General features: G+C 42.5%; 1 protein-coding gene across 1 annotated transcript in view; it reads left to right on the top strand.

The window, feature by feature from the left end:
* LOC308117928 (calcium-binding mitochondrial carrier protein SCaMC-2-B-like) overlaps positions 1-19,797 on the top strand; it is a 30,670-nt gene extending 10,873 nt beyond the window's left edge. The window contains exons 2-10 of the mRNA XM_080477048.1: positions 2,333-2,459; positions 2,569-2,656; positions 11,685-11,796; positions 15,114-15,272; positions 15,355-15,507; positions 15,588-15,695; positions 16,260-16,427; positions 16,524-16,674; positions 18,270-19,797. Of these exons, the coding sequence (XP_080333174.1) occupies positions 2,333-2,459; positions 2,569-2,656; positions 11,685-11,796; positions 15,114-15,272; positions 15,355-15,507; positions 15,588-15,695; positions 16,260-16,427; positions 16,524-16,674; positions 18,270-18,454 (1,251 nt within the window). The 3' untranslated portion in view covers positions 18,455-19,797. The remainder of the gene's footprint in view (positions 1-2,332; positions 2,460-2,568; positions 2,657-11,684; positions 11,797-15,113; positions 15,273-15,354; positions 15,508-15,587; positions 15,696-16,259; positions 16,428-16,523; positions 16,675-18,269) is intronic.
* The last annotated feature ends 8,127 nt before the right edge of the window (positions 19,798-27,924 follow it).

The raw sequence follows: 27,924 nt of genomic DNA, 5'->3' as shown, positions 1-27,924 counted from the left end.
TACTGCCAGGTGGTCGCTTTGCCGCCAGATGTCACTGTTTTAAAATGCCAGCTCGCCTACTCTAGTCACTGAATAATATCATTTAATGTATGATACTACTATTTTTTGTCTAAAACTAGTCATTAATTTTCTAGTATGCACAAGAATTTAATTATTCCTTTTAAATCATTAATGCAGTACTTGTATATAATACAGACAGTTGTTTTCAACTATTTTAAGGTAATTGAAATGACTCTGTTAATGTTTAAATAAATTAAATATGTAAATGAACTCTGATAGGCTGCGGCTCCGTTTAGTGTATTGTTCACTGCACACTCGTCTGTGTAGTTTCATTACAAAATCAAGCAACAGCGCCCACCAGTGGCCCAGCATACTAACTACATCATTGTCTCTGTGTCCACTGCTGCAGTGTAACCGCACTCCTTTTTTTTAGTGGATTAGGTGTTGTCACGTGAAACGTTGTCATGTAAACAGGGCTTAAATGTTTCAGTACTTTGTCAGAATCTGCACAGATACTCTCATGGAAAGAAGTGTAAAATGTAAAAATGTTTTGATCACTTTTGAATGTAGTTGGTGTTCTCAGTCCTCGAGGCAGCATGAGGCGAGTCTACAACCAACACAAGTTGCTCAGGTTGTGCAGCTCGTCCAAGATGGCACATCAATGTGAGCTGTGGCAAGAAGGTTTGCTGTGTCTCCCAGCACAGTGTCCAGAGCATGGAGGAGATACCAGGAGACAGGCCAGTACACCAGACATGGAGGGGGGCGTAGGAGGGCAACAAGCCAGCTGCAGGACCGATACCTCCTCCTTTGAGCAAGAAGGAACACTGCAAGAGCCCTGCAACATGACCTCCAGCAGGCCACTAATGTACATGTTTCTGCTCAAACGGTCAGAAACAGAATTCACAAGTGCAGTGTGAGGGCCCACATCCACAAGTGGGGCCTGTTTTTACAGCTCAATACCATGCAGGACCATTGGCATTAGCCAGAGAACACCAATATTGGCAGATTAGCCATTGGCACCCTGTGCTCTTCACAGATGAGAGCAGGTTCACGTTGAGCACATGTGACAGTCTGGAGAACATGGAGAACGTTCTGCTGCAGCAGCAACATCCTCCAGCATGACTAGTTTGGCGGTGGGTCAGTCATGGTGTGGGGAGGCATTTCTTTGGATGGCCTACAGTCCTCCATGTGCTAGCCAGAGGTACCCTGACTGCCATGAGGTACCGGGATGAGATCCTCAGACCCACTGTGAGACCAGATGCTGGTGCAATGGTTCCTGCTGATGCAGGACAATACCAGGCCTCGGAGCGGCATAGCTCGGTTGGTAGAGCGGTTGTCTCCCAATGGGAAGGTTGCAGGTTCAATTCCCATCTCTGCCTGCCTACATGCCAAAGTGTGAAGCTATGTGAAGTGTTTTGGGGCTGATGTCAGTGAAAAGGTGCGATATAAGTGAGTCCATTTATCATTTATGTGGCTGAAGTGTGTCAACTGATACTGAGGTTGATACTGCTCTGGACTGGCCTGGCCGTTCCCCAGACCTGAATCCAACATCATGTCTGGTTCCATCCACCAACCACACGTTGACCACAGACCTCCTGTCCAGGAGTTGACTGATGCTTTGATCAAAGTCTGGGAGGCCGTCCCTCAGGAGAACGTCCGCCGCCTCATCAGAAGGATGCCCAGGCATTGTAGGGAGGTCCTACAAGCACGTGGAGGCCACACACACACACACACACACACACACTACTGAGCCTCATTTTGACCTGTCTTGAGGAATTTTCACTGACGTTGGATCAGCCTGCAATGTGATTCTCCACTTTTATTTTGAGAATGATTCCAAATCCAGACCTCCATGGGATGATAATTTTGATTTACATTGATCGTGTTTGTTATTTTGTTCTCAACACACTCTAGTATATATTGAATAAAGACTTTCAACTGCAATATTTCATTGAGATCTAGGATGTGTTATTTTAGTGTTCCCTTTTCTTTTTTTGAGCAGTGTACATAGTTGCAGTTTGTAAGTCCACTACATTATCCTGTCTCATATGATCCAGTCACACAAGGACAATTTTCTTTAAACACAAACTTTACATTTAGCTGATCTGATACATTTTAGAGTCTTGTATAGATGTTCCTCCTTTGTGTTGCATCAGGGATAATCCATTGATGAAATGTTTGACCTGACAGGAGGAGTTATACATCATGTGTCTGCTACTTTATTGTGTATGAAAGACTTCAGTGAGGATTTGATTCAGTAAATCTACACAGGTGAAAACTATGAATGGTCCTTTGACCAAAAGTTTTTCTAAAGTCTGCTGTTTCTTGACAGAAAATCGTGAAGGCCGGAGATAAAGACCTTGACGGACAGTTGGACTTCGAGGAGTTTGTTCATTACCTCAGAGACCATGAGAAGAAGCTGCGACTTGTCTTCAAGAGTCTGGACAAGAAGAACGACGGTGAGGAGCAGTTTGTAACAGGCTGAAACCAAACTGACTATGAATGTAGCATCAACACGTCTGTCTGTGTCTGTCTGTGTGTGTGAAATGAGTCTTTCCTGTGGTGCAGGCCGGATCGACTTGCAGGAAATCATGCAGTCACTGGGTGACCTTGGAGTGAACATCTCCGAAGAGCAAGCTGAGAAGATCCTCAAGAGGTATCAATGATGATTCAAGCAAATACAAACTTGTTTTAACGATACGTCAGGTTTGTTCACATCAGTTTTTAGGCTCCTGTTGGTTTAATCTCGTCTCGTTTTACTTTGAGTTTAGTGCAAAGTGACGAGTAAAAAAAGTCAATTTGACACAAATTATCAAAAAATGTATTTGTATGCAAATGAACGCAATTATAGTAAACATGAAAATAGCTGTAAAATCAAGCGTGAGAGCATGAGAAAAATAGGTACTGGAATCACTTTGTCATGCTTGAACTTTTGGTCAATGAGTGAAATCGACTGGTCCTCCTTTTTTTTAAACTTACGTCAATTTTGTCGCTATGTTGTGTCTGTCTGCAAACTTAAGAGACGTGAGTGGCCATGAGAGCAGGGAGGGGCAGGGCTGTGAGAGTGGGGAGGGGCAGGGCAGGGCTGTGAGAGCGGGCAGGGGCAGGACTGTGAGAGCGGGGAGGGGCAGGGCTGTGAGAGCGGGGAGGGGCAGGGCTGTGAGAGCAGGGAGGGGCAGGGCAGGGCTGTGAGAGCGGGGAGGGGCAGGGCTGTGAGAGCGGGGAGGGGCAGGACTGTGAGAGCGGGGAGGGGCAGGACTGTGAGAGCGGGGAGGGGCAGGGCTGTGAGGGTGGGGAGGGGCAGGGCTGTGAGAGCGGGGAGGGGCAGGGCTGTGAGAGCGGGGAGGGGCAGGACTGTTAGAACGGGGAGGGGCAGGGCTGTGAGAGCGGAGAGGGGCAGGGCTGTGAGAACGGGGAGGGGCAGGACTGTTAGCGCGGGGAGGGGCAGGGCTGTGAGAGCGGAGAGGGGCAGGGCTGTGAGAACGGGGAGGGGCAGGACTGTTAGCACGGGGAGGATTCTGATTCAATAAGTTGAATTTACAGACAGTCAGTCACTCCAATTGTTATTTGTGGTTAAGTAATCATTCTAATTGAAATGTTAATGATGTGAAATTCTGGAAGGATGACACAGCTGGAGGAGTCCAGTCGACCTTTTATTACTTTCCACAGTGCCACATCAAGCACATTTTCCCTGCACTCTTTCCACATCCTAATTTATTTCCTCTACGTCACACAGGCACGCTGGGTAGTTCAGCTCATGAAAAATGGGAGCAAAAACTAGTGTTGCATTTGTATTTTTGTTTCGGGTAAATTAGGGACACCAGAAAGAGCACCGTTATTTTTAGGTCTTGAAGCATCCGCATATGTGTTTAATAAGACACATTTTTATCACTATAAGTCACATTATCACACTTTGCCTTTCCATATAATCACATTTGTGTCTGCCTTTAAAATAGTTTTGTAAAGACACAGATTCAAAGATCCTTTAAGTACAAAGGACAGCCTTTCTAAAGGTATTACTGAGAAGATATTTTCACACCACATCCGAAGATGTGGTGGTTCTTCATCTAACTATCTTTGTAAGATTGCATAGCGGGTAGCAAAAAGTAGAATTCTCAAAATGTATTTGTATTTGAGTTGAGTACTTTTTTCCAATCCTAAAGCCAATGCCAAAGTCCTCATTCCAAAGATTTTTAGTTTTCATCGGGGTATGTTTGACAAACATGTTTTTATACAAGGAACTTAAAGATTTCATTTTCAGTTGAAGCGCTCTAAGTAATACAGTTTCCAATTAATTAATATTCTGAGCTTTTCTATATGTTGGAATTGACTGAATAAAGTTTCTAATTTGTGAATAGCGAAAGAAGTGTGTCTGTGGAAGATCATCTTCAGTCATAAGTTGGGCGAAAGATTTTAGGTTCTCACCTGAAAATTTCTTATGAATCGCTATGAGTCTCGCCATATTTTAAAACCTACGTCATTGCAGGAAGGAAAAAAGTCAGGATTTTCATAGATGGGAGCCAGAAACGAACAAAGTTCTGGAGTTCCAAAATGACGTTGCACTTGTTTCCACGTTCTAAAAGTATTTTTAACTTTTGCATTATCATTGAGTTCATTTATTAGAGAAGTCTTCTTTATAAATGGGAGAGTTGAAAGTCCTGTGTTTATTGCCTCTGCTTCAAGGTCGAAGTAAGAAGATGCACCATCACTTTTGAGCCATTCCAAGATGTATTTAATTTGAGCAGCCTGGAAATAGCCTTTAATATTTGGCAGTGCTCAGCCTCCTTCATCCACTGGTAGCTGCAAATTATCCAGTTTCATTCGTGGACGTCGACCGCTCAAAATAAATGTTCTTATCAGGTGATGTATTGACCTAAAGAACATTTCTGGAACTTGGTTGGATAATAACTGCAATGGGTATAATAATCGTGGCAGTACATTCATTTTAATGACAGCCACTTACCGATCAATGATAATGGCAACGGGGTCCATCTTTGTAAATCATTTTTAATCTTTTTCATGACTGAGGTCAGATTCATTTCTATTAATTCATCAATTCTGGGTGAAGTGTTAAAACTCAGGTATTTAAATCCGTTGGTCGATAACCTAAAGGGCATTGATTTTGTTAAATGAGAATATTCCATATTCCCCATTGGTAGAGCCAGAGAAAGACTTTTAAAATTTCATTGTTCGAATGATGGAGTTTCCCATTTTTGTCTTTAATTTGTGTTATTCCTTTGTATGAAATGTTATTATTAAGGAGATTATAAAGATATTTCCCCATTCTATGGGCCTTTTCATATACTTAATGTTTTTGCTTAAAGGGGACATATCATGCTAAATCCACTTTTTTAGCCCTTAAATGCATTTTGTTGTATATTTAGAGTGTTTAGAAGTACAGAAAAGTTCAAAGTAGTCTCTTCAGGTGCTCCGTTGATATCTTTATATTCTGTTTTGGTCATATTTTGCGATCGGTTTTGATTTTTCTATTCTCTATTACGTTTTTTGAACAATGACGTCACAGTATTCTCAGCGGAACTGCCAAATTAGGACATCGACATTTCGAGCAATCCGCCATTTTTGTTTCTCGCTGCGATTTTGTAGTCCAACCGAAGTTACGAGAGGATAAGTCGAAATGTTCGGTTGTTGGATGTAGTAACCCACAAGCTTCGTTACACCGTCTCCCAGCATCAGAACCTTTTCGAAGTGCCTGGTTGAGTTTTATTTTTCACAGAAATGTACCCACATCTGTGGGTAAGGTCATTTTTGTGTGCGCGAATCACTTTAAGGACGACTGCTTCAGCATCCTCCGCCAGTATAAAGAAGGATTTGCCGAAAGACTTGGTCTGATTGAGCGGTCAGTTCCTTCTATCTATGGAGACGACGAACAGAGCACTTCGGTAAGCTGTATATAACGCTAAAAAGTGTGATGATAAGACGTCCCTGTCATTGTTTTGTTAGCATTAGCAGTTGCACCGTCTTCATATGTTAGCGCTGTGTGCTCGTTTTAGATTATAATGTAACTTCTGTGTTAAATAGTCGTTGTAATACAGGCAGTATTGTAGTAGTGGGCATGGATGGAGAAGTTAGTGTAAATATAGTAACACACCATTGCGTTACATCCATATGAAGACGTTGTTCTGCAGGTGCATCATCGTCATTTTCATCTCGCTCCGCCGGGTCCGACTCTGGCTCCAACATGTATGGCTGGATGGACAAATCTTCCGTTGTTGACATTTTGTAAATAATGTGTGAATATAAAGTTTCTGCGCCGCTAGATAATTGTATCTGTTCTATCAAACTACAAAGATGGCCGAACAGGGTGACGTTGAACCGAGTGTCACCTCTGCAACCTGGAGAGGAGGCGGGGTATGAAGTGTCTCATTTGCATTTGAAGAGACCGCCCCAAAACGAGTTGCTCTCAGAAGCGCATCAGAAAAGGGGTTGAAAAGGGGCCTGTGGAGCTATAATAATGAGGAATTCAGACCCAAGCATTACAGTTTCGCGTTGTATAGACCACAACTGTATGATTTATATGTAAAAAGGAAGGATTTAAAAGCATGATATGTCTCCTTTAAACAGACAAGAGGGCTTTTATTAGTTTGTTAACTGAATCTTTTATCTCCAGCGGTTCCTCTCAGGGGTCGCTACACTGGTGGTGGCCATGTTCCCCACTGGTGGGGTGTTCCCGTGGGTTCCCACGTCCCAGGAACCTGGTTGGTCCCCCACGTATGTTGTGGGACTTGCCGGTCTGCCTGGGTTCGGGGGATCTGTGGGGCAGTGCCCCCTGTGGTTAGAAGCTGTGCCACTCCCAGTGTGGACGGCCCCCAAATGTGGCCTTTCCTCACCTTAAGTCCTCAGTGTCCTGCCATGTCTCCATACCTCTTGGTGTGTGTGTGTGTGTGTGTGTGTGTGTGTGTGTGTGTGTGTGTGTGTGTGTGTGTGTGTGTGTGTGTGTGTGTGTGTGTGTGTGTGTGTGTGTGTGTGTGTGTGTGTGTGTGTGTGTGTGTGTGTGTGTGTGTGTGTGTGTGTGTGTGTGTGTGTGTGTGTGTGTGTGTGTGTGTGTGTGTGTGTGTGTGTGTGTGTGTGTGTGTGTGTGTGTGTGTGTGTGTTCATTTTATCTATTGTATCTTTGCACTGTTATCATGTTAAGCACTTTTTTATACACTTAAAGTAAAACAAAGTGCTATACAAATAAAGTTGATTGATTGAAAAGTATTAAAGTCTTAATCGCAATTCTATCAGGTATTAAATTTTATATGCTTTGACTCGGTTGCGTTCTCAGAGTGAGATCGCCTCGGGGGCGCCCGCATACGGGTGTGACGTCATCACGTCACAGCGAATATTCCGGCGCAAAAACGAGAACGTCCGGGGCTAGTAAAAGCTTTGCTCGGGCAAGTGAATCATCTGCCCACCTTGCCCGAACGGGCTCGTGGTTTTTAGGGATGAGGTCGATCCAGTATCGGGTTCCGAGATCAAAAGTGATTCACGGATCAGAAATTTGTGATCCAACCTGCAGAGATTTCTGATCCATGATCCTCGTCTCCTTCATGTTGCTGAAATGACTCCACAGTGTTTCCCTGCTGCTGCTCTGCTCGCTGGCTGCAAACTGTGGACTGGATTTCCTGAAGGGAGGCGGGTCTCAATGAGACGAGGAGGAATGAGTCAGGAAATCCAGTCCACAGTTTGCAGCCAGCGAGCAGGCTAGGGAAGTAGCACTGTGCTATCCAACTTTTCATGGCAACATGCTGCTGTTTGGACAGATTTTACGCTCTAAACACCACAAAGCAACGCAGCAACGTGGATGTTAGCAAAGCCGTTGTACAGCGAGGCGGTCGCTCTGCTTCCAGACGTCACTGCCAGCTCCCCGAGGAGAACGGCACTGACCTTGGCATCAAAACAATGAACAGCAGCTCCTCCAGGCTGTCAGCAGGCGATTCACACCTCTGTGAAGCTGTGTCCTACTCCACGTTAAACTCCCTGAAAATAGTCCCAATCATTTGTGTTGCGTTCGAGCTGGAAACACTGCTGTTGGTGCTGCGTTGCTAAAGAATTTCCCCCGGGATTATTAAAGTTATTCTGAGGTTCTAAAGCTAGAACTAGTTTATTATGAGATGATGGCGTCACACAGACCCCCTCATTGTCCAAATTTAACAAAAATTGTTCGTACTGCTTTCTTTTCTGTCCTTATACTAACCTCAAGTTGTCTTTTGAGAGAATACATGTATAAATTAGTACATTTCATACTTTACTGTAGAGAGGAGTTTATTACAGCCTCATATAAAGTCAACAATAATGATAATAATAATATTAAAGCAAACAGAGCTCTGGTATCAGCAATCTGCAGCTATACAAATTTGGGTATCGGGATCAGATTGGAAGTGAAAAAACGTGGCTCGGTGCTTCCCTACTGCAGTGTAGATGAGCAAGTCCCTGAAGCTGTCCCTCCATCAGACACCTGTAATAAGAACATTTGAATGTTCATGAATTGTGCTTCAATACTTGTTTTCATAATATTTTAGGGACAAACTGGATACACATTTTGTCAGATTGTGTTCTACATTACTGGACTCTGTCATACATCAGTTTTGTGTCTTTTTATTGGAGTACTCTAGTCACTAAATAGTGTCATTAACTGTATGATACTACAATTTATCTTTTGTTTAAGAGTAGTCATTAATTCTCTAGTATGCACAACAATGTAATTCTTTCCTTTAAATCATTAATGCAGTACTTGTACAGTATATAATACACTAGTCTGAGGTAATTGAAATGACTCTGTTAATGTGTAAATAAATTAGATATCTAAATGAACTCTGATAGGCTAAATGTCAAAGTATTTCAGTACTATGTCAGAATCTGCATGGATACTGTCATGGAAAGAAGTGTAACTTGTAAAAATAATTTGTGAAATCCTATCATGTTTATCTAGTTATTTTTTATTGGAGTCAAATATACCTCAAGTATATTCAAAAAACAATTACAGAAACATATTACAATGTATTTATTGGTGGAATTCAGACATTACCCAATCTTATAAATTTCCATTAAACTTTGGGCGAGTAAAAATGTGTCCGGGCAAGTAAAAATCCTTAATGTCAAGCCCTGCTCAGATAAAACAATTGGGCTGCAGAAGTTTTCTCATACAAATATGGACAAAAACATATTCAGTGGTGTATGCAGACATTTTGTATGGCAGGTGGGCCGTGTAAAATAAAGGCACCTTGTTCAGCGTGTGGATCCACCGGCTGCTTTATTATAACAGTGTAAGATTAAAATAAAACGCAAAAAAGTACATGTTGTAAGTAATTGCATATTTATTTAAATATTGGCAGACTTTTATTAATTCAGAGAGAGAGAGCGAGAGAGAGAGAGCGAGAGAGAGAGCGAGAGAGAGAGAGCGAGAGAGAGAGCGAGAGAGAGAGCGAGAGCGAGAGAATCCTGAATAAGTTCATATATACTTTTAATGTCCCTATGGGGATTTTTTTAATCAGCCGGTACTGCAGTACATGTATTGGGTGTATTTTAAGTGTGTGACTGTGAAGAAATGCTGCGCATTTTTCATTGGGTATACAGAAACTCTGGACCTTTTCTAGTTGGGATACGGTGTCTACCTGCGTATGTCGTAGACTACACCACTGGATCCAATGCATCAAAGTTCGTTAATTCCAGCTTTTCAGACAAGCCTGGGTGCAGAGCTCACTCATGCACAACCTTCTCCTCCGCCATCATTTTCTTCGGCTCTTTGGGCATTTCACTGATTTTGACAGATGTGTGACTGTGAAATGCTTAAAGCTGATTCAGTCTCAGCCTGTTTCAGTGTGTATCACTTTCAAACAGCTGTGTATGCTTCCTGTGTGTCCTCTAACCCTCTGTGTGTCTGTCTCTGTGTGTCTTCCTCTCTGTGGCTGGGCTCAGAATAAGGAAGGGTCATATCTGGGCCCCTATATTGTAGTAAGTAGTAGTTTCTTCTGGTCTGCTTGCTCTACACAGCTCACCAGCTCTCCGTGCGTCTGCTCCAGTCATTTCCTCTACAAGACTGATGACAAAAGTGAAACCTCAAAGCATTTTCTCCCGACTGAAGACATGCTGTCAGGCTCTAAAAGCATCCTGCCGCAACAGAAAGGATGTTTTCTTTCACTGAGAATCCTTCAGGGGTGTCCAAGCTCGGTCCTGGAGGGCCGGTGTCCTGCATGTTTTAGTTTTCTCCCTGCTTCAGCATACCTGAATCTAACGATGATGTCATCATCAAGGTTGTGAAAAAGCCCAATAATGAGCCCCTCATTGCAATCAGGTGTGCTGCCACTGGGAGGCGCTAAACCCTGCAGGACGCCGGCGCCCCGGGACCCAATTTGGACAGCCCTGCTTTAAGACAAATCTCATTTCTATAAAATATACACTTTACTCTAACAAAGAGCTGAATAAAAGACACAGTTTCTACTGAAATCATGTTTACCCTTTTAAATGTATACTTTTGGTAACTTTTGTGGAATTTATTAAGGAATTTGACTAAGATCCATATCTATTTTTAGTTGTTTTGGTTGTTTTAGAGCCTTTTCACGTTTTTAGCAATGCGAAACATTTTTTGTATTTATATTTTTTATCTGTAATGTATTAATCCTGCTGATTTTTAAATGCTTATGTTTGTATCATTTGATTTTCCTCCAGGTTGGCTGTCTTTAATTTCTGAACCGGCGCTTAAAGTCGTGCATGCTGTAGAACTATATCCGCCGCCTTCTAAAGGCCTCTTCACACTCCATAAGAACAAGACGAAAGTTCGGCAGTGCGGGGTCCTGTCGAACAAAATGACGTAATTTCCTTCGGCCAGCTCCTTCTGGCTGAACAAATTAGTTTGGGCTGTGCCAACCGCCCTGGCCGAACTATGTAGGAGCCGCACTGCCGAAACTTCTGCACTGCCGTGTGCTGCGCATGCGTGTTCTAGTTCGCTCATGACTATCGATAATATTTTAATCATATTTAGCTTGTAACAGTGCTCCTGTACGAGCGCCGCAGCTCGTTAAAATGTCGGAGTGTAGGCTGACGTGATGCACCTGAACGCATCACGAACAGCTGTCAGCTCCTGGAGTTAAAACTGGACTAACATCGCGCTCGGACAAAAACTTTTTTATAACTGAAAAAGTTCAGAGAAATGTATTTCTGAAAGCACTGGAGGCCAGAAATAAACTGTGCTGTTGAAAAGTTTAAACGCCGCTTCACAGACTTGTGCCTGCTGCGAGGGGGCGTGGCCTGCGAGTTCGGCAGCTTCTTATCGGAGTATGAACAGTCCTGCCGAAAAAGCTTTTTTTTTTTCTGCTGCTGGCTGACGTCACTGCCGAATTTTCTTCTTGTTCCTATGGGTTCAAAAGGGAGTATGCAGGGGCCTTTAGAAAGAAACAGCCCCGCATTGGGATGTTTGTCTTCATGCTCTTGTTGTGTTGTCACTGATGAACCTTCTACTCTCCATCACAGCTGCACATAAACCTGTGTGTCTTGTAACCATTGAATTCTGGACACGCAGGTTTCAGGCTTAAAAGCAGCTTTGTCACGATGAAAACAAACCTCCATGTGATCAGTACGGTGGTTAAAGAACCGTTAACGTGGACACGTCAGAGCTGATACAGCCGTGCACAAGAGCCGTTGACTTCATTTCAGCCACCTGACTCTGAGTTCCCCTCTGTGACCAGTATGGATAAAAATGGCACCATGACCATCGACTGGAACGAGTGGCGAGACTACCACCTCCTCCATCCGGCGGACAACATCCCTGAGATCATCCTGCACTGGAAACACTCCACGGTACACGCACGCACGCACGCCCGCACGCACGCCCGCACGCACGCCCGCACGCACGCACACACACACGCACACACACACACACACACACACATCAGCTCTGTGTTCAGCAAACAGTTTGGATAACAGATACATACCAGCGGATATAGAAAGTTCAAATCTATCGCAGGGTTTATTTTTTTTATTTTGTGTACATTGAAGTTATTCGACAGTTATTTAGATAACTGTCATTACAGAAACGTACTCCTACAAAGGTTTAAAACTTTAACAGTCAATAAAACACACTTTACTTTAGGACATTTTATCATGAAACATTTTATGTTACAGTGCTAAATTATAAAGTCTTTGTAATTATTTTTGAGGTTATTATGTAAATAATGTATATGATTAATTTTTAACACCATAACGTTTTACCTTATACCTAATAGCATGCACTCTCTGGTGTTCATGTAAAAATCTGCTTCGTTGCATGAAGAAATTGAGTTTTATTCATTTATAGAACCACCTAACACTAAAATCTGTAAGCAGTGAAATGGCTGGAAATTGAAAGTTAAAAAGTGTAATACAATTTCAACATCTCTTAAATTTCATAAATTCAACCTATGCTACACTTGGGTAAGTTTAGCTAAATAATCTATTAACTTAATGAGCCCTGCTGACCTGATTTTAAATGTTGAACAGGTTTTGTGGCTCGAGACAGATTTTATTTGGAGAGAGGCTAAAAACAAGGACTGCATGATATATTGCAAATTTCTCTCAACATAGATTTGCATAAGATAGATTAAACTGCATTCAATGTGTTTTAGTGGATTCTGCAGTCAGTATATCTGACCAATCAAATGTGTCCTACTATATTAGATTGTGACAGCAGATCAGATTTCACTTTATTATTTCAACTTTATGTCAAAGCTGAAAACAACAGGTGACAAAAAACAATGAAGAACCACAAAGTAAACAAACTGTTCATCTAATACTACCTCTAGAATGCTTCTGATGGGAGCTGTGAAAATGGTTGTGTCTAGTTAAAATTTGATCCAAGGACAGAAATATTAATATTAAGTAAAAATCCCAGAGGTATCTTATGACTACTTTGCATTGTTATTGCGTTGTTGTGAATGTGTGTTTAACTAATATGGTCCTTCTGAGCCATAAAGAAACAGCCGCCTGTTGTCCAGAGATATGAGCAGATCAGAGATGGTCAGTGTGTTTGAGCTTCTGGGCTTTATCATTTAACCAGCCGTTAAATACATTTAACTGACCGTTCACTTTAACAGCACTGATATGTGGTTGTTCAGAACTCAGTTAACTTTAACCAGGTGTAATCTTGACATTAAAGTGAACGCACCTCCGGACCTCCACTAACTATTTAACAGCGTGGTTAACTCTCACCATGGCGTTCACTGGCAGCGCTGCGTTCATGAAACCAGTTCAACAAAGGAATGACAGGGTGGACCGTGGACTGAACTTTGGTATAAGTCAATACTGTGATGAAGAGTTACGCATTTATGGAGCCCCGGAGGGGAAATATAAAAATAAAAATATAAAAATGGAAGTAAAAAAAAAATATATATATATATATATTAACGTGTGGAAATTAGATAATAATTAGTAATCTCAAATTAATAACTCGAGACTGCAGTTATGGACGCTTTAAAAACCTCGGTTCCATGGACCACATTAGATATTAGTGTTTTCTAACTAAAACATGTGAAATACAGACGTGTTAAACTCACCTTGATCCAGAAAGAGAGGATCTCATTCTCAGCAGCTCCGAATCATGTATTCCCTCTTTACCATAAATAAATGAGCATTGGGCTTATTTTTCAACATTTGGGCGTTACATTGTGAATTTCTGCTCCTTTCACTTTATTTCTGGACGTGTCTGAATCAAAAGCTTCAACATGGAGGAATGGAGGTGTAGAATGATAGAACGCTGCTCTACAGCCATTTCCAATAGCAACCTATGTAAACACACACTGATTAACAATAAAAGTTCTCTTTCACATGAAGCCATTAAAAGGCTCAATTAATGGCAAAAAACTCCAAGCTTTCATTTACAGTAGTTTGTAGTTTGTTTAGTAGTTACTGATGAACCAAACAGTTTGCTTTATTATAAAGAAGTGCTGTGGAGCGTCTCATAGCGGAGCAATACAGCCTCATACAGACCTCTCCCTTCGTGAATCTCACAGCCAGAGATTAAATGATCTCATTCCCTCGCTTTATTAATTTGAGGTAACGACTTATTATCTCGTTCCCACGCGTTATTATTATTTTTCTCTATGGCCACTCAGTCCACTTTCTAGATCGTTCTCTCGGGTCAAAATAAAAAAAAAGATGAGGCAACATGATGCCGTCGATCATCCAGATCAGTTTTCATGTTCCACTGTAATATCCTGGTAGCAGCGTTGTTTGTCATGTTTTATGGGAGTTTTAGGCCCTGTTTACACGACAACCTTTCACGTGACAACACCTAATGCGCAAAAAAAAGTGGGGGCGTTTACACCGCAACAGCGGACGCAGAGACAACGATGTAGTTAGTATGCCGGGCCACTGGAGGGCGTTGTTGCTTGGTTTTGGAATGAAACTACACAGACGTGTGGAGAGAACAAAACACTATAAACGTGAAGAAAATGGAGAGAACCCGACATCCGCATGGACTGATGATGCATCGGATGCTATCAGGGGAGAGTCTCAACTATTAAACTGCTGATCTGGACGATAAAACTAGAATATGGACCGCGAGTCGTACTACTACGCAGCCGCCATGTTTGTTTACAACTAAATAAGCAGGAGGGAGGGGGAGAGATGTGCATGCACAGTAACAGGCACTGTAGCCTCCATCAGTCTCTGCAGGAGGGATTTGCGCCGTGAAAGAATCTTTCCACCTTGGGAGCCGGATTAAAAACTTTGCAGATACAGTGGATCCACACACTGGTGTCGTGTAAACGGACCCCCCAAAGTGACGAAAGTTTTTCGGATACACTCAAATTCGTTGTCGAGTAAACAGGGCCCTACAGACGAGATAATAACACTGCGCTGCCGTCAACCAAACACGGAAGCACTGTTGTTAACCTCACAGTTAACTTTGACGGTGACGTTAATTAACAGGATGACTAACCATGTTTTAAACAACGCATATTTAATGATCGGTTAGCTAACGGCTGGTTAAGGATTTAACCGGCGGTTCGGGCTTAACCAGTGGTTAAAATAACCGAGCTTTGAACAACCGGGCCCTGGAGGTTTTCTTCTTGGTCCTTTGTGTTGCTGGACCTCCAGCTGTGCTTATTGATCACCATGCTGGATCAATGTGTATTCCACAGATCTTTGATGTGGGTGAGAGTCTTTTGGTTCCTGACGAGTTCACTGCAGAGGAGAGGAAGACCGGCATGTTGTGGCGACACCTAGTGGCCGGCGGAGGAGCTGGCGCTGTGTCTCGAACCTGCACGGCTCCACTGGACAGGCTCAAAGTGCTCATGCAGGTAAAACACTGGTGGATGTTTAGGGGTGACAAACAGGAGAGGAGAGGGGATATAAAGCACTTCCTGTCTGTCCTGCTCTCAGGTACACGCCTCCAAGAGCAACAGCATGCGCATCGCGGGAGGCTTCAGCCATATGATCCGGGAGGGAGGGGTGAGGTCTCTGTGGCGAGGAAACGGTATCAATGTCATCAAAATTGCCCCCGAGTCTGCCATTAAGTTCATGGCCTACGAGCAGGTAAACCCAAACACAGCTGCTAACTGTTCGGGGTGTCCCGCATGCTGATGAGCAGTGACATAACGCCTCTCTTGTGACAGATCAAACGGTTGATTGGAAGTGACCAGGAAACGCTGGGCATCGCTGAGAGGCTGGTGGCTGGTTCTCTAGCTGGAGCCATCGCTCAGAGCAGCATCTACCCCATGGAGGTGAGCGTTTACATTATTAATGCTACAATCAAGACTCTATGGTGGCTCACAAGGGTCAATGCAATGCAAAAACAAAAAGGACACAGCCAAAGCAACACTACAAAAATACAAAAGCCACTACACACAATGTAAAAACTGCTCCACAATATAAAAGCCACTGAACACAAACAATACTCAGTTTAATCCTGCTGCTCGTTCCTTGTCTGCTTTTGCGTCCTGACTTTTGCATTGCGCTGGCCCTTCTGGGCCACCGTAGGTTTGCATTAATGCACCGCCTGGTTTATTGGTGCTCTTGACTGATTGTGTGTGTGCAGATTCTCTGTCCTGTGACTGATGAGCCATTTTAACGTTTAGCCTTGAATGGAGCGTGGGACCCTGTTTTGGGGATAAGAGGCTTCACATGCAGACTCACTGTCAGCAGGTTAATGGAAATGAGCTTTATTCCACATACTTAAATATGAGCAATAACGCATAGCTTAATCAGGCTCTGTTAGTTCTCTGGCTGCAGCCTACAGGTTTTGCTCCATCTGCTATTGGGAAGGACATCACTTCTTTTTCTCGCAGGTCCTGAAGACCCGGTTAGCCCTGAGGAGGACTGGTCAGTACTCGGGCATCATGGACTGTGCCAAGCGGATCTTCCACAAGGAGGGAGTAGCTGCTTTCTACAAGGGCTACGCGCCCAACCTGCTGGGAATCATTCCATACGCCGGCATTGACCTGGCCATCTATGAGGTGAGTTCCTCCGTCTGAAAATCCACTGGGATCCCATCTGATTGTTGTGACACCGTCATCTCCTATCTTCTCCCATCATCTCCCATCCTCTGTCAGACTCTGAAGAACTCCTGGCTTCAGAACTTCGCCACAGACAGCGCGGACCCTGGAGTCTTTGTCCTCTTGGCATGTGGGACGACTTCCAGCACGTGCGGTCAGCTGGCCAGTTACCCGCTGGCTCTCATCAGGACCAGGATGCAGGCACAAGGTGAAACTCTGCTTATAGAGTTGTACTTGGACACAGTAACCAGAGAGCACATATACAGTAAAACCTCTGATGTAGGGTCGCCCTAAAATCCAAGTGCAAGTGTCCCCTGAATACAGGTGTCCTCTCCTCAGAGGGAAAGGTCACGAGGACAAATTGTAGGACCAGTTGATATTTTTTCTTTTTTTTCTTTCCCTTGTCCTGTTCGGCAGCTTGGGCAAACAATATGATGTGATTGAGAGCCTTCTGGAGTCAGAACAGATTTTACTTTTGGCAGCAGAAGTGGAGGTAGTTTTGGGATCGTTACGTTACGTTACGGAACGCCCACGAGAGTGAGCCCAGAGTGTGGTATGGATACAATCGTGTCTCACTCGCGGCCTGCGTACAGTCTGTGGACATGTAATGCGGAAAGCATGGAGGGATGACGGAGAGGACCTTCACAGTGCAGCACCATGCTGCGGGGAAGCGGCGATTATTCAGATCTTTACACTAATCTCCTGACACCAAACGTCTGAATGTTCTAATAATCGGTTGCAGCCCAAGTATTTTGGTCGTTTTAGTGTCGCTCAGCTTGAGATTTGCAAGGAAAACCTGTCCGTTGCTCCTCGTTCAGCAGGTTGTTTGTCATTAAGTTGTGTTAACAGTTAAATATGTTTGTGCACAGTGACGTGTCGGCCCACTACAGGGTCTGCTCATCAGAGGTTCTACTGTTATATGTCTTTTTCCTCAGTGATGTCTATGAATGGAAAAAAATCCCACTGAAGATATGTTAGATCTTTTCCCACATTTCATTTACTACTTTTGAAAAATAAAAAGTCACCTTAATATGACACAAGTTTAAGTTTTATGTACACACAGTTTGATTAAATATAGTGGGATCATGTTGTTATGAGATGTGGAACTGAGCTGTTGTGTACTTGCATCAGTCTGACTCATTTAAAAAAAAAAAAAACTGCACAAGTTAAACTGGAATCAAATGTTGATCATCACTTGAAGTTATTTCTAGTTTTACAGTTGCATGAACAAGTTACACACACACACACACACACACACACACACACACACACACACACACACACACACACACACACACACACACACACACACACACACACACACACAGACACACACACACACACACACACACTCTGTCTAATAACACTTGGAAAGTGTTTGGATCACTGTGATATTGTATGTTTGTCCTTTATTTTGTGATCATTTATCTATCTTTATATTTTATGTTATATTTTTTTAATCTTGTTTTTATTTTCAGTTTCACCTTTTTTTCTGTGCCATTAACATTTAATCTTTAGAATATTTCATCTTTAAATTTCAGTTTGAACAGTTTTATTCAGTTTTACCTTGATTTTGTCATAATCTTCATATTTTATGTTTCATCTTTCAAACTTACAATTTTCCTTTTCTCTGTCTTCACATTTTATACAAATTTTTATTCATATTTCACTCCTACCTGGTTTTAATCTTCAGATTTAAATTTCCTGAGGCATATTAACACTTTATTTTAATTTAGTACGTTTTTTTACTTTGGGGTTTTATATCACTTCGTGTTTCTGTGTCTCTTTTTTTTTGTCCATCAGCCACTCTGGAAGGCGGCCCTCAGATGAGCATGACCGGCCTGTTCAGACACATCGTTCGGACCGAGGGGCCCACCGGACTCTACCGAGGTTTGGCCCCCAACTTCATGAAGGTCATCCCGTCTGTGAGCATCAGCTATGTGGTCTATGAGTACCTGAAGATCGCACTGGGGGTCCAGTCCAAATGAAGTGACCACCAGGCCAAGAGGGGGATTTCTGGGTTTTCATGTTCTTTTCCTTGGATGACCGATGAGAAGGAAGCTGTGTTTCTATCAATCCTAAGTTTGATCAGCTGACTGGGGACTAGAAAGGAGGATGTCCTACCTGCTGCTATTTGAACCTTCGTTAAACTGAAGCACTGGATTACTGGCACGCCAGTAAACATGCACACGTGGAAGGGCTTTGCTGAAGCATATCACACTCTTACTTGAAGACTCAGTCGCTTGCAATCGCCCAAAGTCCAACTGGTGAAACGTGTCCGGAACAAAGTCACTCTCGTGTTTGTTGGCATCCGACTGGATTTCTGTCATCATGGCGACCGGGGTCAATATTCACAGTCAAGTCTATGTTGACAAAACAAACGACAAGATTATTCATCAAGGTTCCATCAAACATAATGGAAGCTCATTACCGCCACTTATAAAAAAGAAAAGAAAATTTACACTTGGGTAAATTAAATAAATCCCATGGTGATTCACATCTATGAGATAGTTGAAGCTATAAGATACGAAGCCAAAAGAATTCTGAGACACGCTTCAGTAGTTTCCAGTAGATTCCTTCATGACGTTGTGTCGTGTCGTGAGACCCTGAGAGCCGCTCACATCATGCGTCTTCGGTGGACCAACGGTCGAAGTCTTGCTGGAGTCCACAGTTCACCCCCCCAGTCAAAGCAGCAGTTCTTTCAACAATTCATTCCAACATGTTTAGTTCATTTTAAAGATGCAGTTTCATGATTTACTTTAAGAGCTACAGGCTCATGATTGTGACTTATGTTGGGATTGATTCATTTTTGTTAAGTTGAAAGTTTTCTACTTTAAGAGGTGGAAATCGGCTTCCATGGAATGTAATGCTTGGTGTTAAAATATGTTCTCTCCACTCTTCAAGCCCAGACTCTCGACAACAGCCAATAATGCAATAAAGTTGGAATTAGTGATAATAGTGTAAAACATATTTGAGCCAAGAATTCAATAAGTTAATACATAGTTAAAGCAGCTTTAAAATCCTTCAAAGGAGTTTGAAAAACTTAACAGACAAAAATATCACATTACTTAAACACTGCCTTTTAAAAGAAAATAATTAATTAATTTAGCACTTTTTTTTGCGGTTTGCTCATCAGATCATGTCTATATAACCACACAGTTTTGTATTCATTCATTCATTGAGGATTTTGCACTTGTTCTCTTTGGAATTGTTTTACTATTTTATTTCTACAATATTAGCAAGTTCTTAGTTGATGGCTGTGTAACATTACTGGTTGCGACAGGGATGCCAACATTATGAGAGAAATGATGATGCTGAGTTAAGGCAAACTAAAAAAAAAAACAAACCTGATAAAAAAACAAATGAATGGGCAGATTTTTTCTGCGTGTTTAAGAAAAACGTACAAGCCGCGTCTTTCTGCAGAGCTGCTTTAACTTACCCGTTTTATGGGAGGAAGCTGCTTCTACATTACAGGAAGCTCCTGTACTGGATCCACCTTCAAAATAAAGCTCCATCCCGGGCTGACCCCCATCAACCCCTGCAGACCCGTGCTGATCCCCCTTACTGACCCCCTGCTGCCCCCCCTCCCGGGTAGAACCAGCGCACATTCCCATGAGTGCCTTATGTGCGAAGCCTCAAGTATAATAAACTGCTTCTGAACTCAGAGGCGAGTTTGATTGACTGACTGCACTTTAAGGTACTCTGCTTTAATAAGTTTTATTTATTTATCAGTGTATTTATTTATATTTACCACAATATAAGTATTGACTGGTTTGAAGTCTTTTGTTTGGTTGTGCTCATTGCTTTTAGTCGTGTGAGTCTCTGAAAACGTAAACGCAGAACAAATAGATCTTATAGATAAATAACCGCTAGTTAACACACAGAAAGATAACATTGTTTTATAGCTTATCTTTATTTAATTATTTTCTTTCAAATTAGCTTTTTGTTCTAATCTTTTTTTAGTCATTTGTTGTTTTACATCACATTTCGAGCATGTCGGGCTCTTTTTGATCGCTACCTGGTTAGTGCCCCGTTCGCTCCGAAATGAGCGTTGTTAAAGTTCTTGTGCATCAACATTGTACAACAACACTAAGATTCTTCTTGTTCTAAGTCTTATTCTACCAATTCTGCTCATGATCGCAGTGCAAGCTCTGGTAAATAGCTCCAGATCCGCTACAGAAAAACACTCCCACCTTCTGTTCCACTCTCCTCCTCCCACTGTTCTTCATTTAATTCATCACCTCTGATCGGACTCAACAATCCCAGTGTGATTCAGTCACCTAGCGTAGCTAACATTAGCTCCTGGAAGTGCCACTAAGTTCCTCAACACTCCTGACAAATGAAATAAAGTGTATGTGATGAAATTCAACTGTAATTTAGGGGAGAATTGTTCCAAAATAAAATACTTGAAATTGCAAAATGAACTTGAGTGCTTTGTTTTGGCCGTGATGCAGCTTCCCTTTAAGATCTTCTGATCAGGAAAGAGGCGACACATCATACATCCTGTTTCCTGTTTGCCCAGTGACTTGAACACACCAGTGTCTTCCAGTCATTTGCACAGGAACTAATTCAGACTATATGAACTCAAGGCTTTGCTGTGTACTTATGAATGGTGGCTTATAGTTTACATGATGTACTGTGTATATGCAGATCTTGTCATTTTATTTTCATGGTGTAAGTGACTGAGATGTGTGTGTGTAGATTCTTCGACGGAATGAATGAAACCAGGACCTTTGGCACCGACTGCTTCCACTTAAGTCACATGTGACAAATGTTTGCTGAGTCTGGAGGAAACGGCTGAAGTGTTTTACAGTGTGAGACGGCTTGTCCTCCTGCAGGAAATTTTTAATTAGTCTTACAATGCTGTTTGATGCTCCTGTCATGCCTTTTGGTGAAGTTTGACTTCCTTGAAGTTGAAGCATTTGATTGTTGCATTTAATTTAAAAATAAAGATTTTTTTCTTTTAAGTGTGTCAATTTTTGTTAGCCCAGTGCTTCCAGAAAGTCATATTTATGGTTATTATATCTATTTATTACATTATGTACTTGGACTGTGATGTTTATATTTGCCTGAACTTTTACAGAATTACAGTAAAAGTTTATTTTTATGCTAGAAATTTGTCAGTTTAATACTTTCCAACTGATTTTATATTCCCTAAATGGCACTTAAGTTAAAATTGTTTTAAGGAAGTGCTTTGGTTAAAGTGCTTTGTTAAAATGCTCTTAAGTTCAAGCATATTTTCGGACTTGGGAGACTCAAATCTTCATCTTTATGTGAATATGTAGAACAGTCTTTTCAAACCAAGACTTCAAACTCCTGGACCACGTCCGGCCTGCACCCCTATCACTTCTCCATTTATTGTGCAATCTAAATGATGAAGTACAACCCCATAAAAAGAGATTACCATCCACAAAAAGAAGAAAAGGTGGTTGAGAGACAGACTACAGGGGAGAAAGGCAAATGTTAGTGACATGTAATAGTGGTGAATAAAGGCTCAGGGGTTTTCTACAGCACAACTGGTTCTCAGTGCTGCCCCCTGGAGGTTGATAGCTTTTCTACAGCACAAGTTGTTACATTATAAAATAACTTCTGTGAGCGTGAACCTGTGTTGGTTAGGCCTAAACATAATTCACATCAAATCCAAAATACACGTAAAAGCCTACGTGTGTCAAAATCATTTCAGAAAATATTTATAAGGAATTTATTAATTGTGCAAAATATTTTTAATACACTGAAAAAAATTATTCTCAGTCATTTCCACAAACACAATAATAATTTGTTGAGTTAATGTAATTTAATCATGTCACACATTTCCATCTATTCATATTAAGTAGATTGAATCCCATTTATTCATATTATCTGAACAAGATGTATTAGAATGAACCACTCTTCTCCTCCTGAACCATCAACTTGGTCTTCCTCTCCTCCTGCAGAACGCAGCCAACCACAGTTAGCAGGAGGAGCTACCAGCTCCAGGAGCAGCAGCTTCTCTCAGCCTGGACAAAAACCAAACTCCTTCTTCAGAGACGTTAAGGACAGTGACGTGCGGTGAGGTTCATGGCTGGTGAGGCACTGACTTCATCACAGTCAGATTTACAAACATATGAACCCTAAAGAGTATCTTATTCACCATTTGATTGGCAGCAGTTAACGGGTTATGTTTAAAAGCTCATACCAGCATTCTTTACACATAGCAAAAGTGTTTGAACATTTTAATAGCGACATACAGAGAGATAGCAATCCATGGTGAGGCTCAGCTGGCTGCTGCCTCACCGCAAGTCTCTTCTCAGTATTTGAACGGTAAATGTGAAAATTCAGCGATTTTGAATAAAAATAATCTAAAACTGGTGAAGTTAAATGGAAAATAACTTTATAGTATAATCACTGGATACATATAACAATTTAATACATTTTTTTTCTTTTTACATTTTTTTTCTTTCCATGATGGCAGGTGAGGCACTGCCTCACCTGCTGATCATAATACTGATCATAATACTGATCATAATACTAGGAGTTTGCAATCCTGAATGGGCTGGGGAAAACACAAATTATCTTATTATTAATTCAAATTCCTAATAAACTGTTTAGTATACCTTATGAGACTGATAGAACTGAACTGGCTATCATTTCCTGTTACACTGGTGGAGCTCCCGAGGTATCTGATACAGATCAGATTACATTTTCTATAACATAATTAATAACCTATCTTTGATAATTATTAATCATTATCGATAGCCAAACTTCCAAAACGCAACATAAATGGTACCCCGTGCCCGAACTGCACTACATGGTACGACATGAGCCTTATCAGGTAAGAAATCCTTACACCAGTTATTACATTTCCAGTTTTATTGCATTGTATTTCATAGCAGTTTGGTTCGTTGTCACATATCGTGCTCTGACAGGCCTTAGTTTGTCAAAATAAATACACTTTCTAGGAATCAGAGGAGATCTGAGTAGGTCGTTCCACTGGTCTTTGGTTTCGCTGTAGTGTTATTTGGCAAATTGAAGTTTAGAGAGGGCGTCTCCATCCGGAACAAAAACAAAAACAAACTGAAATATTTTATAGACAAAAGGTTCAAGAGGTGAAAATAGAAAGCAAAGTGCCAAAGGTCAAGAAGAGCTTCACTTTTCCCTCAGGGAGAAATCGTTTTGTAGCCGTTAAATACACAGACGTCAAGAACAAATGCCACATAACTCTAAACAACATATACAAAATCAAATCATTATCGAATAAATCAGATCTAACTTGTATGTTATGAAAAGTTTAAAATCTGCATTTTCGAGCATAAAAACATTTGTTTTCTCTTTTGCCTCTATGTGATCCTCCCTTTCCTCTCTCGTTCCTGCTCCATTTCTGCAGGAAGCCTTTAACAATCGGACCCCTCTAGAGGTCCTGAAGGACGGATCCCCCCCCCCCACCCCCACCCTTCACACACACACACACACACACACACACACACACACACACACACACACACACACACACACACACACACACACACACACTTTCTCGAGGCCCGAATGCAAAACGTCCCTGGTTGTTGGTGAAGCAAAGTGAGCGGAGGCCCACGTGGCTCCTCCGGCTGTCTGATGACTCAGCAGTATCCTCACTGTCCGTTTTGTTTAATCAGCACGTGTGATGCCGCCGCAGACAGGCGGGAGAAAGACGGCTGTTCTGGACATTTCTGAAATGTCTTTACGATCAGTCTGCTGCCAGACGTAACAAAGCATTATCCATCCATCCATCCATCTTCTCCCGCTTATCTGTTTCCGGGTCGCCGGGGTGGCAGTCTGAGCACCGTCACCCAGATCACATGGCACTGATTAAGAACCTTCCTGCAGGTGGAGAACCCACGGGAAGGTGACGCCCGGCATGGGACATGAACCCTCTACCCTGAGATTGTGAGTCTCATTCTCTACCTACTGAGCTAGCCGGGGACAAAGCATTACAATAATCATAATAAACGTATACATCCCTGTTACATACAATAAAAACTCTCCAGAGTGAATGTAAAGCATATTGAAACAAAAGATGGAGAAAACTGCATGAACTCATTAAATTAGTTTAGAATTTACTTTATTTATCCCACAACTGGGAAATGTACTTCTAACAGCAGCAAGAAGGTAAAAAAGAAGCAAAATATATGATATACAGAAAAGATGAACCCTAGTATAAAACAATGCTGATCAATCATGGTGTTCACCCAATACGACTGATCAAGTGAAAACAGAAAACTTTAGTAGCGTTTTGAGTGCTGGGAGCCACTGAAAATCCAACTTTTTGAAAATGCTCTGACTCTAGGTTATTTCCTTTTTTTTTCTTTCCCTTGTCCTGTTGGGCAGCTTGGGCAAACAATATGATGTGATTGAAAACCTTCCGGAGTAGGAACAGTTTTTGCTCTTGAACAGGAAGAGACCTGGAGTCTCCTCCTGTTGCCGCCTTTATTAGAAGTTGGCATGGCTGCTGTACATGACATGGGGGGAACGCTCAAAGAGAGAGAGAAGAGAAGATTGAGGGGGAGAGAGCGAGGAGGGGTAGGGGGATGACAGACAATACCCTTGTTACCTTGTTAGTCTTGTTCTTTTTGCCACATCTATATTTAGTTAAGTTAAGGTTAGTTAAGAGTTTATATTATACGTTGTACCTTTTTCCGTAACTCATCTTTGTTGTCCTCTGTGTGCTGCTCCTCTTCTATTAAACTGCTGGAACTTAAATATCCTCCCCCCCTGATCTTGATAGACACATCTACCCACCCACTCACCCACTCACTTACACACTCACACACTTGGGGGGAGGGTGAAGCCCCCCGCCCCCCAGGCCGCCAGCCGGGCCCCCACCAGGCCACTGCGAGATCCCATCCTCCACTAATCCAACCGCGAATGGGGAGGGAGATCTGCACCCCAGCCCCCCACTAACGCCATGCCTGAGCGAGGGCACTCCCACCCCGAATTCCAGCTGTACTCACCCCGGCCCGGGGTGAGATCACAGCGGGAGGTTCTGGGGGAGCCCCATCTCCTGCCCACCCTGTGGAGTGTTGGATGCATATAGGGGTGTGTCTTTGTGTTTTGAAGAAGTGGGTGCAATGTGTATGTCTAGGGTGCGGTTTAAAATTGGGGGGTAGCGGGGCCCGGGCGTTCTACCGCTGACAAGCGGCAGAACGCCCTGAAGACCCTGTGCGACTAGGTGTGGTTAAAATTGTGGGTGGTGCTGGGAGAACCCAGACCGCAGTTAAGTAGCCTGGACCCCCCACCCTAGGCACCGCCCCACTGTTCCCTATTGTAGAGTGAAGTAAGGTGAGGTAAGGCTGGTTAGTGACCATAGTCACTCATGTACTGCTGGACTAGATCTATTGATTAGTGACCATAGTCACTCATGTACTGCTGGACTATGTCTGTGGATTCCCAGTGTCGGTGTTTGCTGCTTTACTAACTCTGTGTACTTGTGGATTGAGGACCTTTTTGAGGTCTCCTCCCACTATCAGTGTTTTTTCAGAGTGTGTTGAGAGGGTGGTGAAGAAGTTGTGATAGAAGGAGGGTCATCAACATTTGGGCCGTAGATGTTTGCGATACACATCTCTATGTTCTGTGTGTCCGTGTGTGTGCGTGCGTGCGTGCGAGTGTGTGCATGTGTGTTTGTGCGTGTTTGTATATGTGTGTCCGCGTGTGTGTGTTTCCTCCCTTTTTTATATCCCAGCGCTGACAGTGCAAGTCCAAGGTAATTATTACTATAACAATATTGTAAACATCGTGTAGAACCTTAAAAGTAGAGACTGTTTCAGCCTCCCTAACTGAAACTGGGATCTGGTTCCACATCAGAGGAACCTGAAAGCTGAAAGCTCTGCCTCCATTCTACTTTTAGAAAATCTAGGAACCTCCAGTAAGCCAGCACTCTGAGAACCAAGAGTTCTTCTGGGGAGATATGGGATGAGCAGTTCTTTAAGATATGATGGAGTCTGGTTGTTCAGAGCTTTCTAGGTTAGAAGGAGGATTTTAAATTCTCTTCTAGATTGAACAGGGAGCCAAATGAAGAGAGGTTAGTGTTGGAGTGATGTGATCTCTGATGCTGGTTCTTGTCAGGACTCTGGCTGCAGCATTTTGAATCAGTTGAAGATTTGTTTAATGTGGGAGTTGAAGGATAAATCCTGGTCTAAAAGAACTCCCAGGTTCCTCACAGTGGTACTGGAGGACAAAGTAATACCATCTGGTGTTACTAGATCTTTAGATTATTTCTCTCTCACACATGTTTTGGGCCAAATATAATAATTTCAGTTTTATCAGAGTTCAGGAGCAGGAAATTACGGCTCATCCAACCTTTATGTCTTCAAGACAAGCTTCTGGTTTAGAACGTTGGTTATTATCCTCAGGTTTCATAGATAAATAGATTTATGTGTCATCTGCATAACAATGGAAGTTAATGGAGTGTTTTTTAATTATATTCCATACAGGAAGCATGTATGAAGTAAAAAGTATAGGACCTAAGACAGAATCCTGTGGAACTCCATGTTTAACTTCAGTCTGGACTGAAGAGTCATCGTGAACATGAACGAAGTGGAACCTGACTTATAAATATGATCGGAACCAATTTAGTGCTGTACCTTTAAGCCTTATATGTTCTAGTCTCCGTAATAGGATGTTCTGATCAATGTTCTAATCAATAGTATCAATGCAGCACTGAGATCTAACAGGACCAGAACAGAGACCAGTTCTTTGTTTGACCACACCATGGGTGTGGCGGAGTTGATGAATCCCCCTGGTGGTGAGCCTGAGGGCGCCCTCTTGTGGTCACGTGACCAATGGCCACATGACCACATGTTTCTTTGTTCTCAAAGAAACGTAGTCAGTTTGTTTTATGGTCGTATTCAAAATGGAGATTGAAAATAAATGTTTTTAAAAAAACGCATGAAAGTGTTTGCAGGGTTGAAACTGTGCCGGTTGGCTGCACATTTAGCTGGTGTGAGCTAATAATCCTGCCCAGATGACTGCTCCTGCTGTTAGCTGCAGTCAGAGGCCGACCGATGTTCACCCCAAAACATGAGACCCGTGGTCAAAGACACAGAGCGGTGAACATGGCGGGGGCGAGGAGACCTTGTGATCTCAATAATCATCTGGGAGGCTGCAGGGTCACACACACACACACACACACACACACACACACACACACACACACACACACACACACACACACACACACACACACACACACACACACACACACACACACACACACACACACACACACACACACACACACAGATTGCAGCAGACTACACCTGAGGAGACGTGACCTCCTCAGCCTCTGAATCCAGTTTAATCAGCAGAGGCCTGAAAGCCCGTCGCTCAAACCTCCACCTTCCTCACAGTTTTGACAGAAAACAAGAAGTAAACTGCAAACGAAGCTGAAGCCCCTCGGCCACTGTTTTGATTCTTCGTAATGTTTCACAGTCGCTGACTCTCT

The sequence above is a fragment of the Lipophrys pholis genome, assembly GCF_963383615.2.
Source record: "Lipophrys pholis genome assembly, chromosome: 12".
NCBI lineage: Eukaryota > Metazoa > Chordata > Actinopteri > Blenniiformes > Blenniidae > Lipophrys > Lipophrys pholis.
This window is presented reverse-complemented; position numbering and strand designations above follow the sequence as displayed.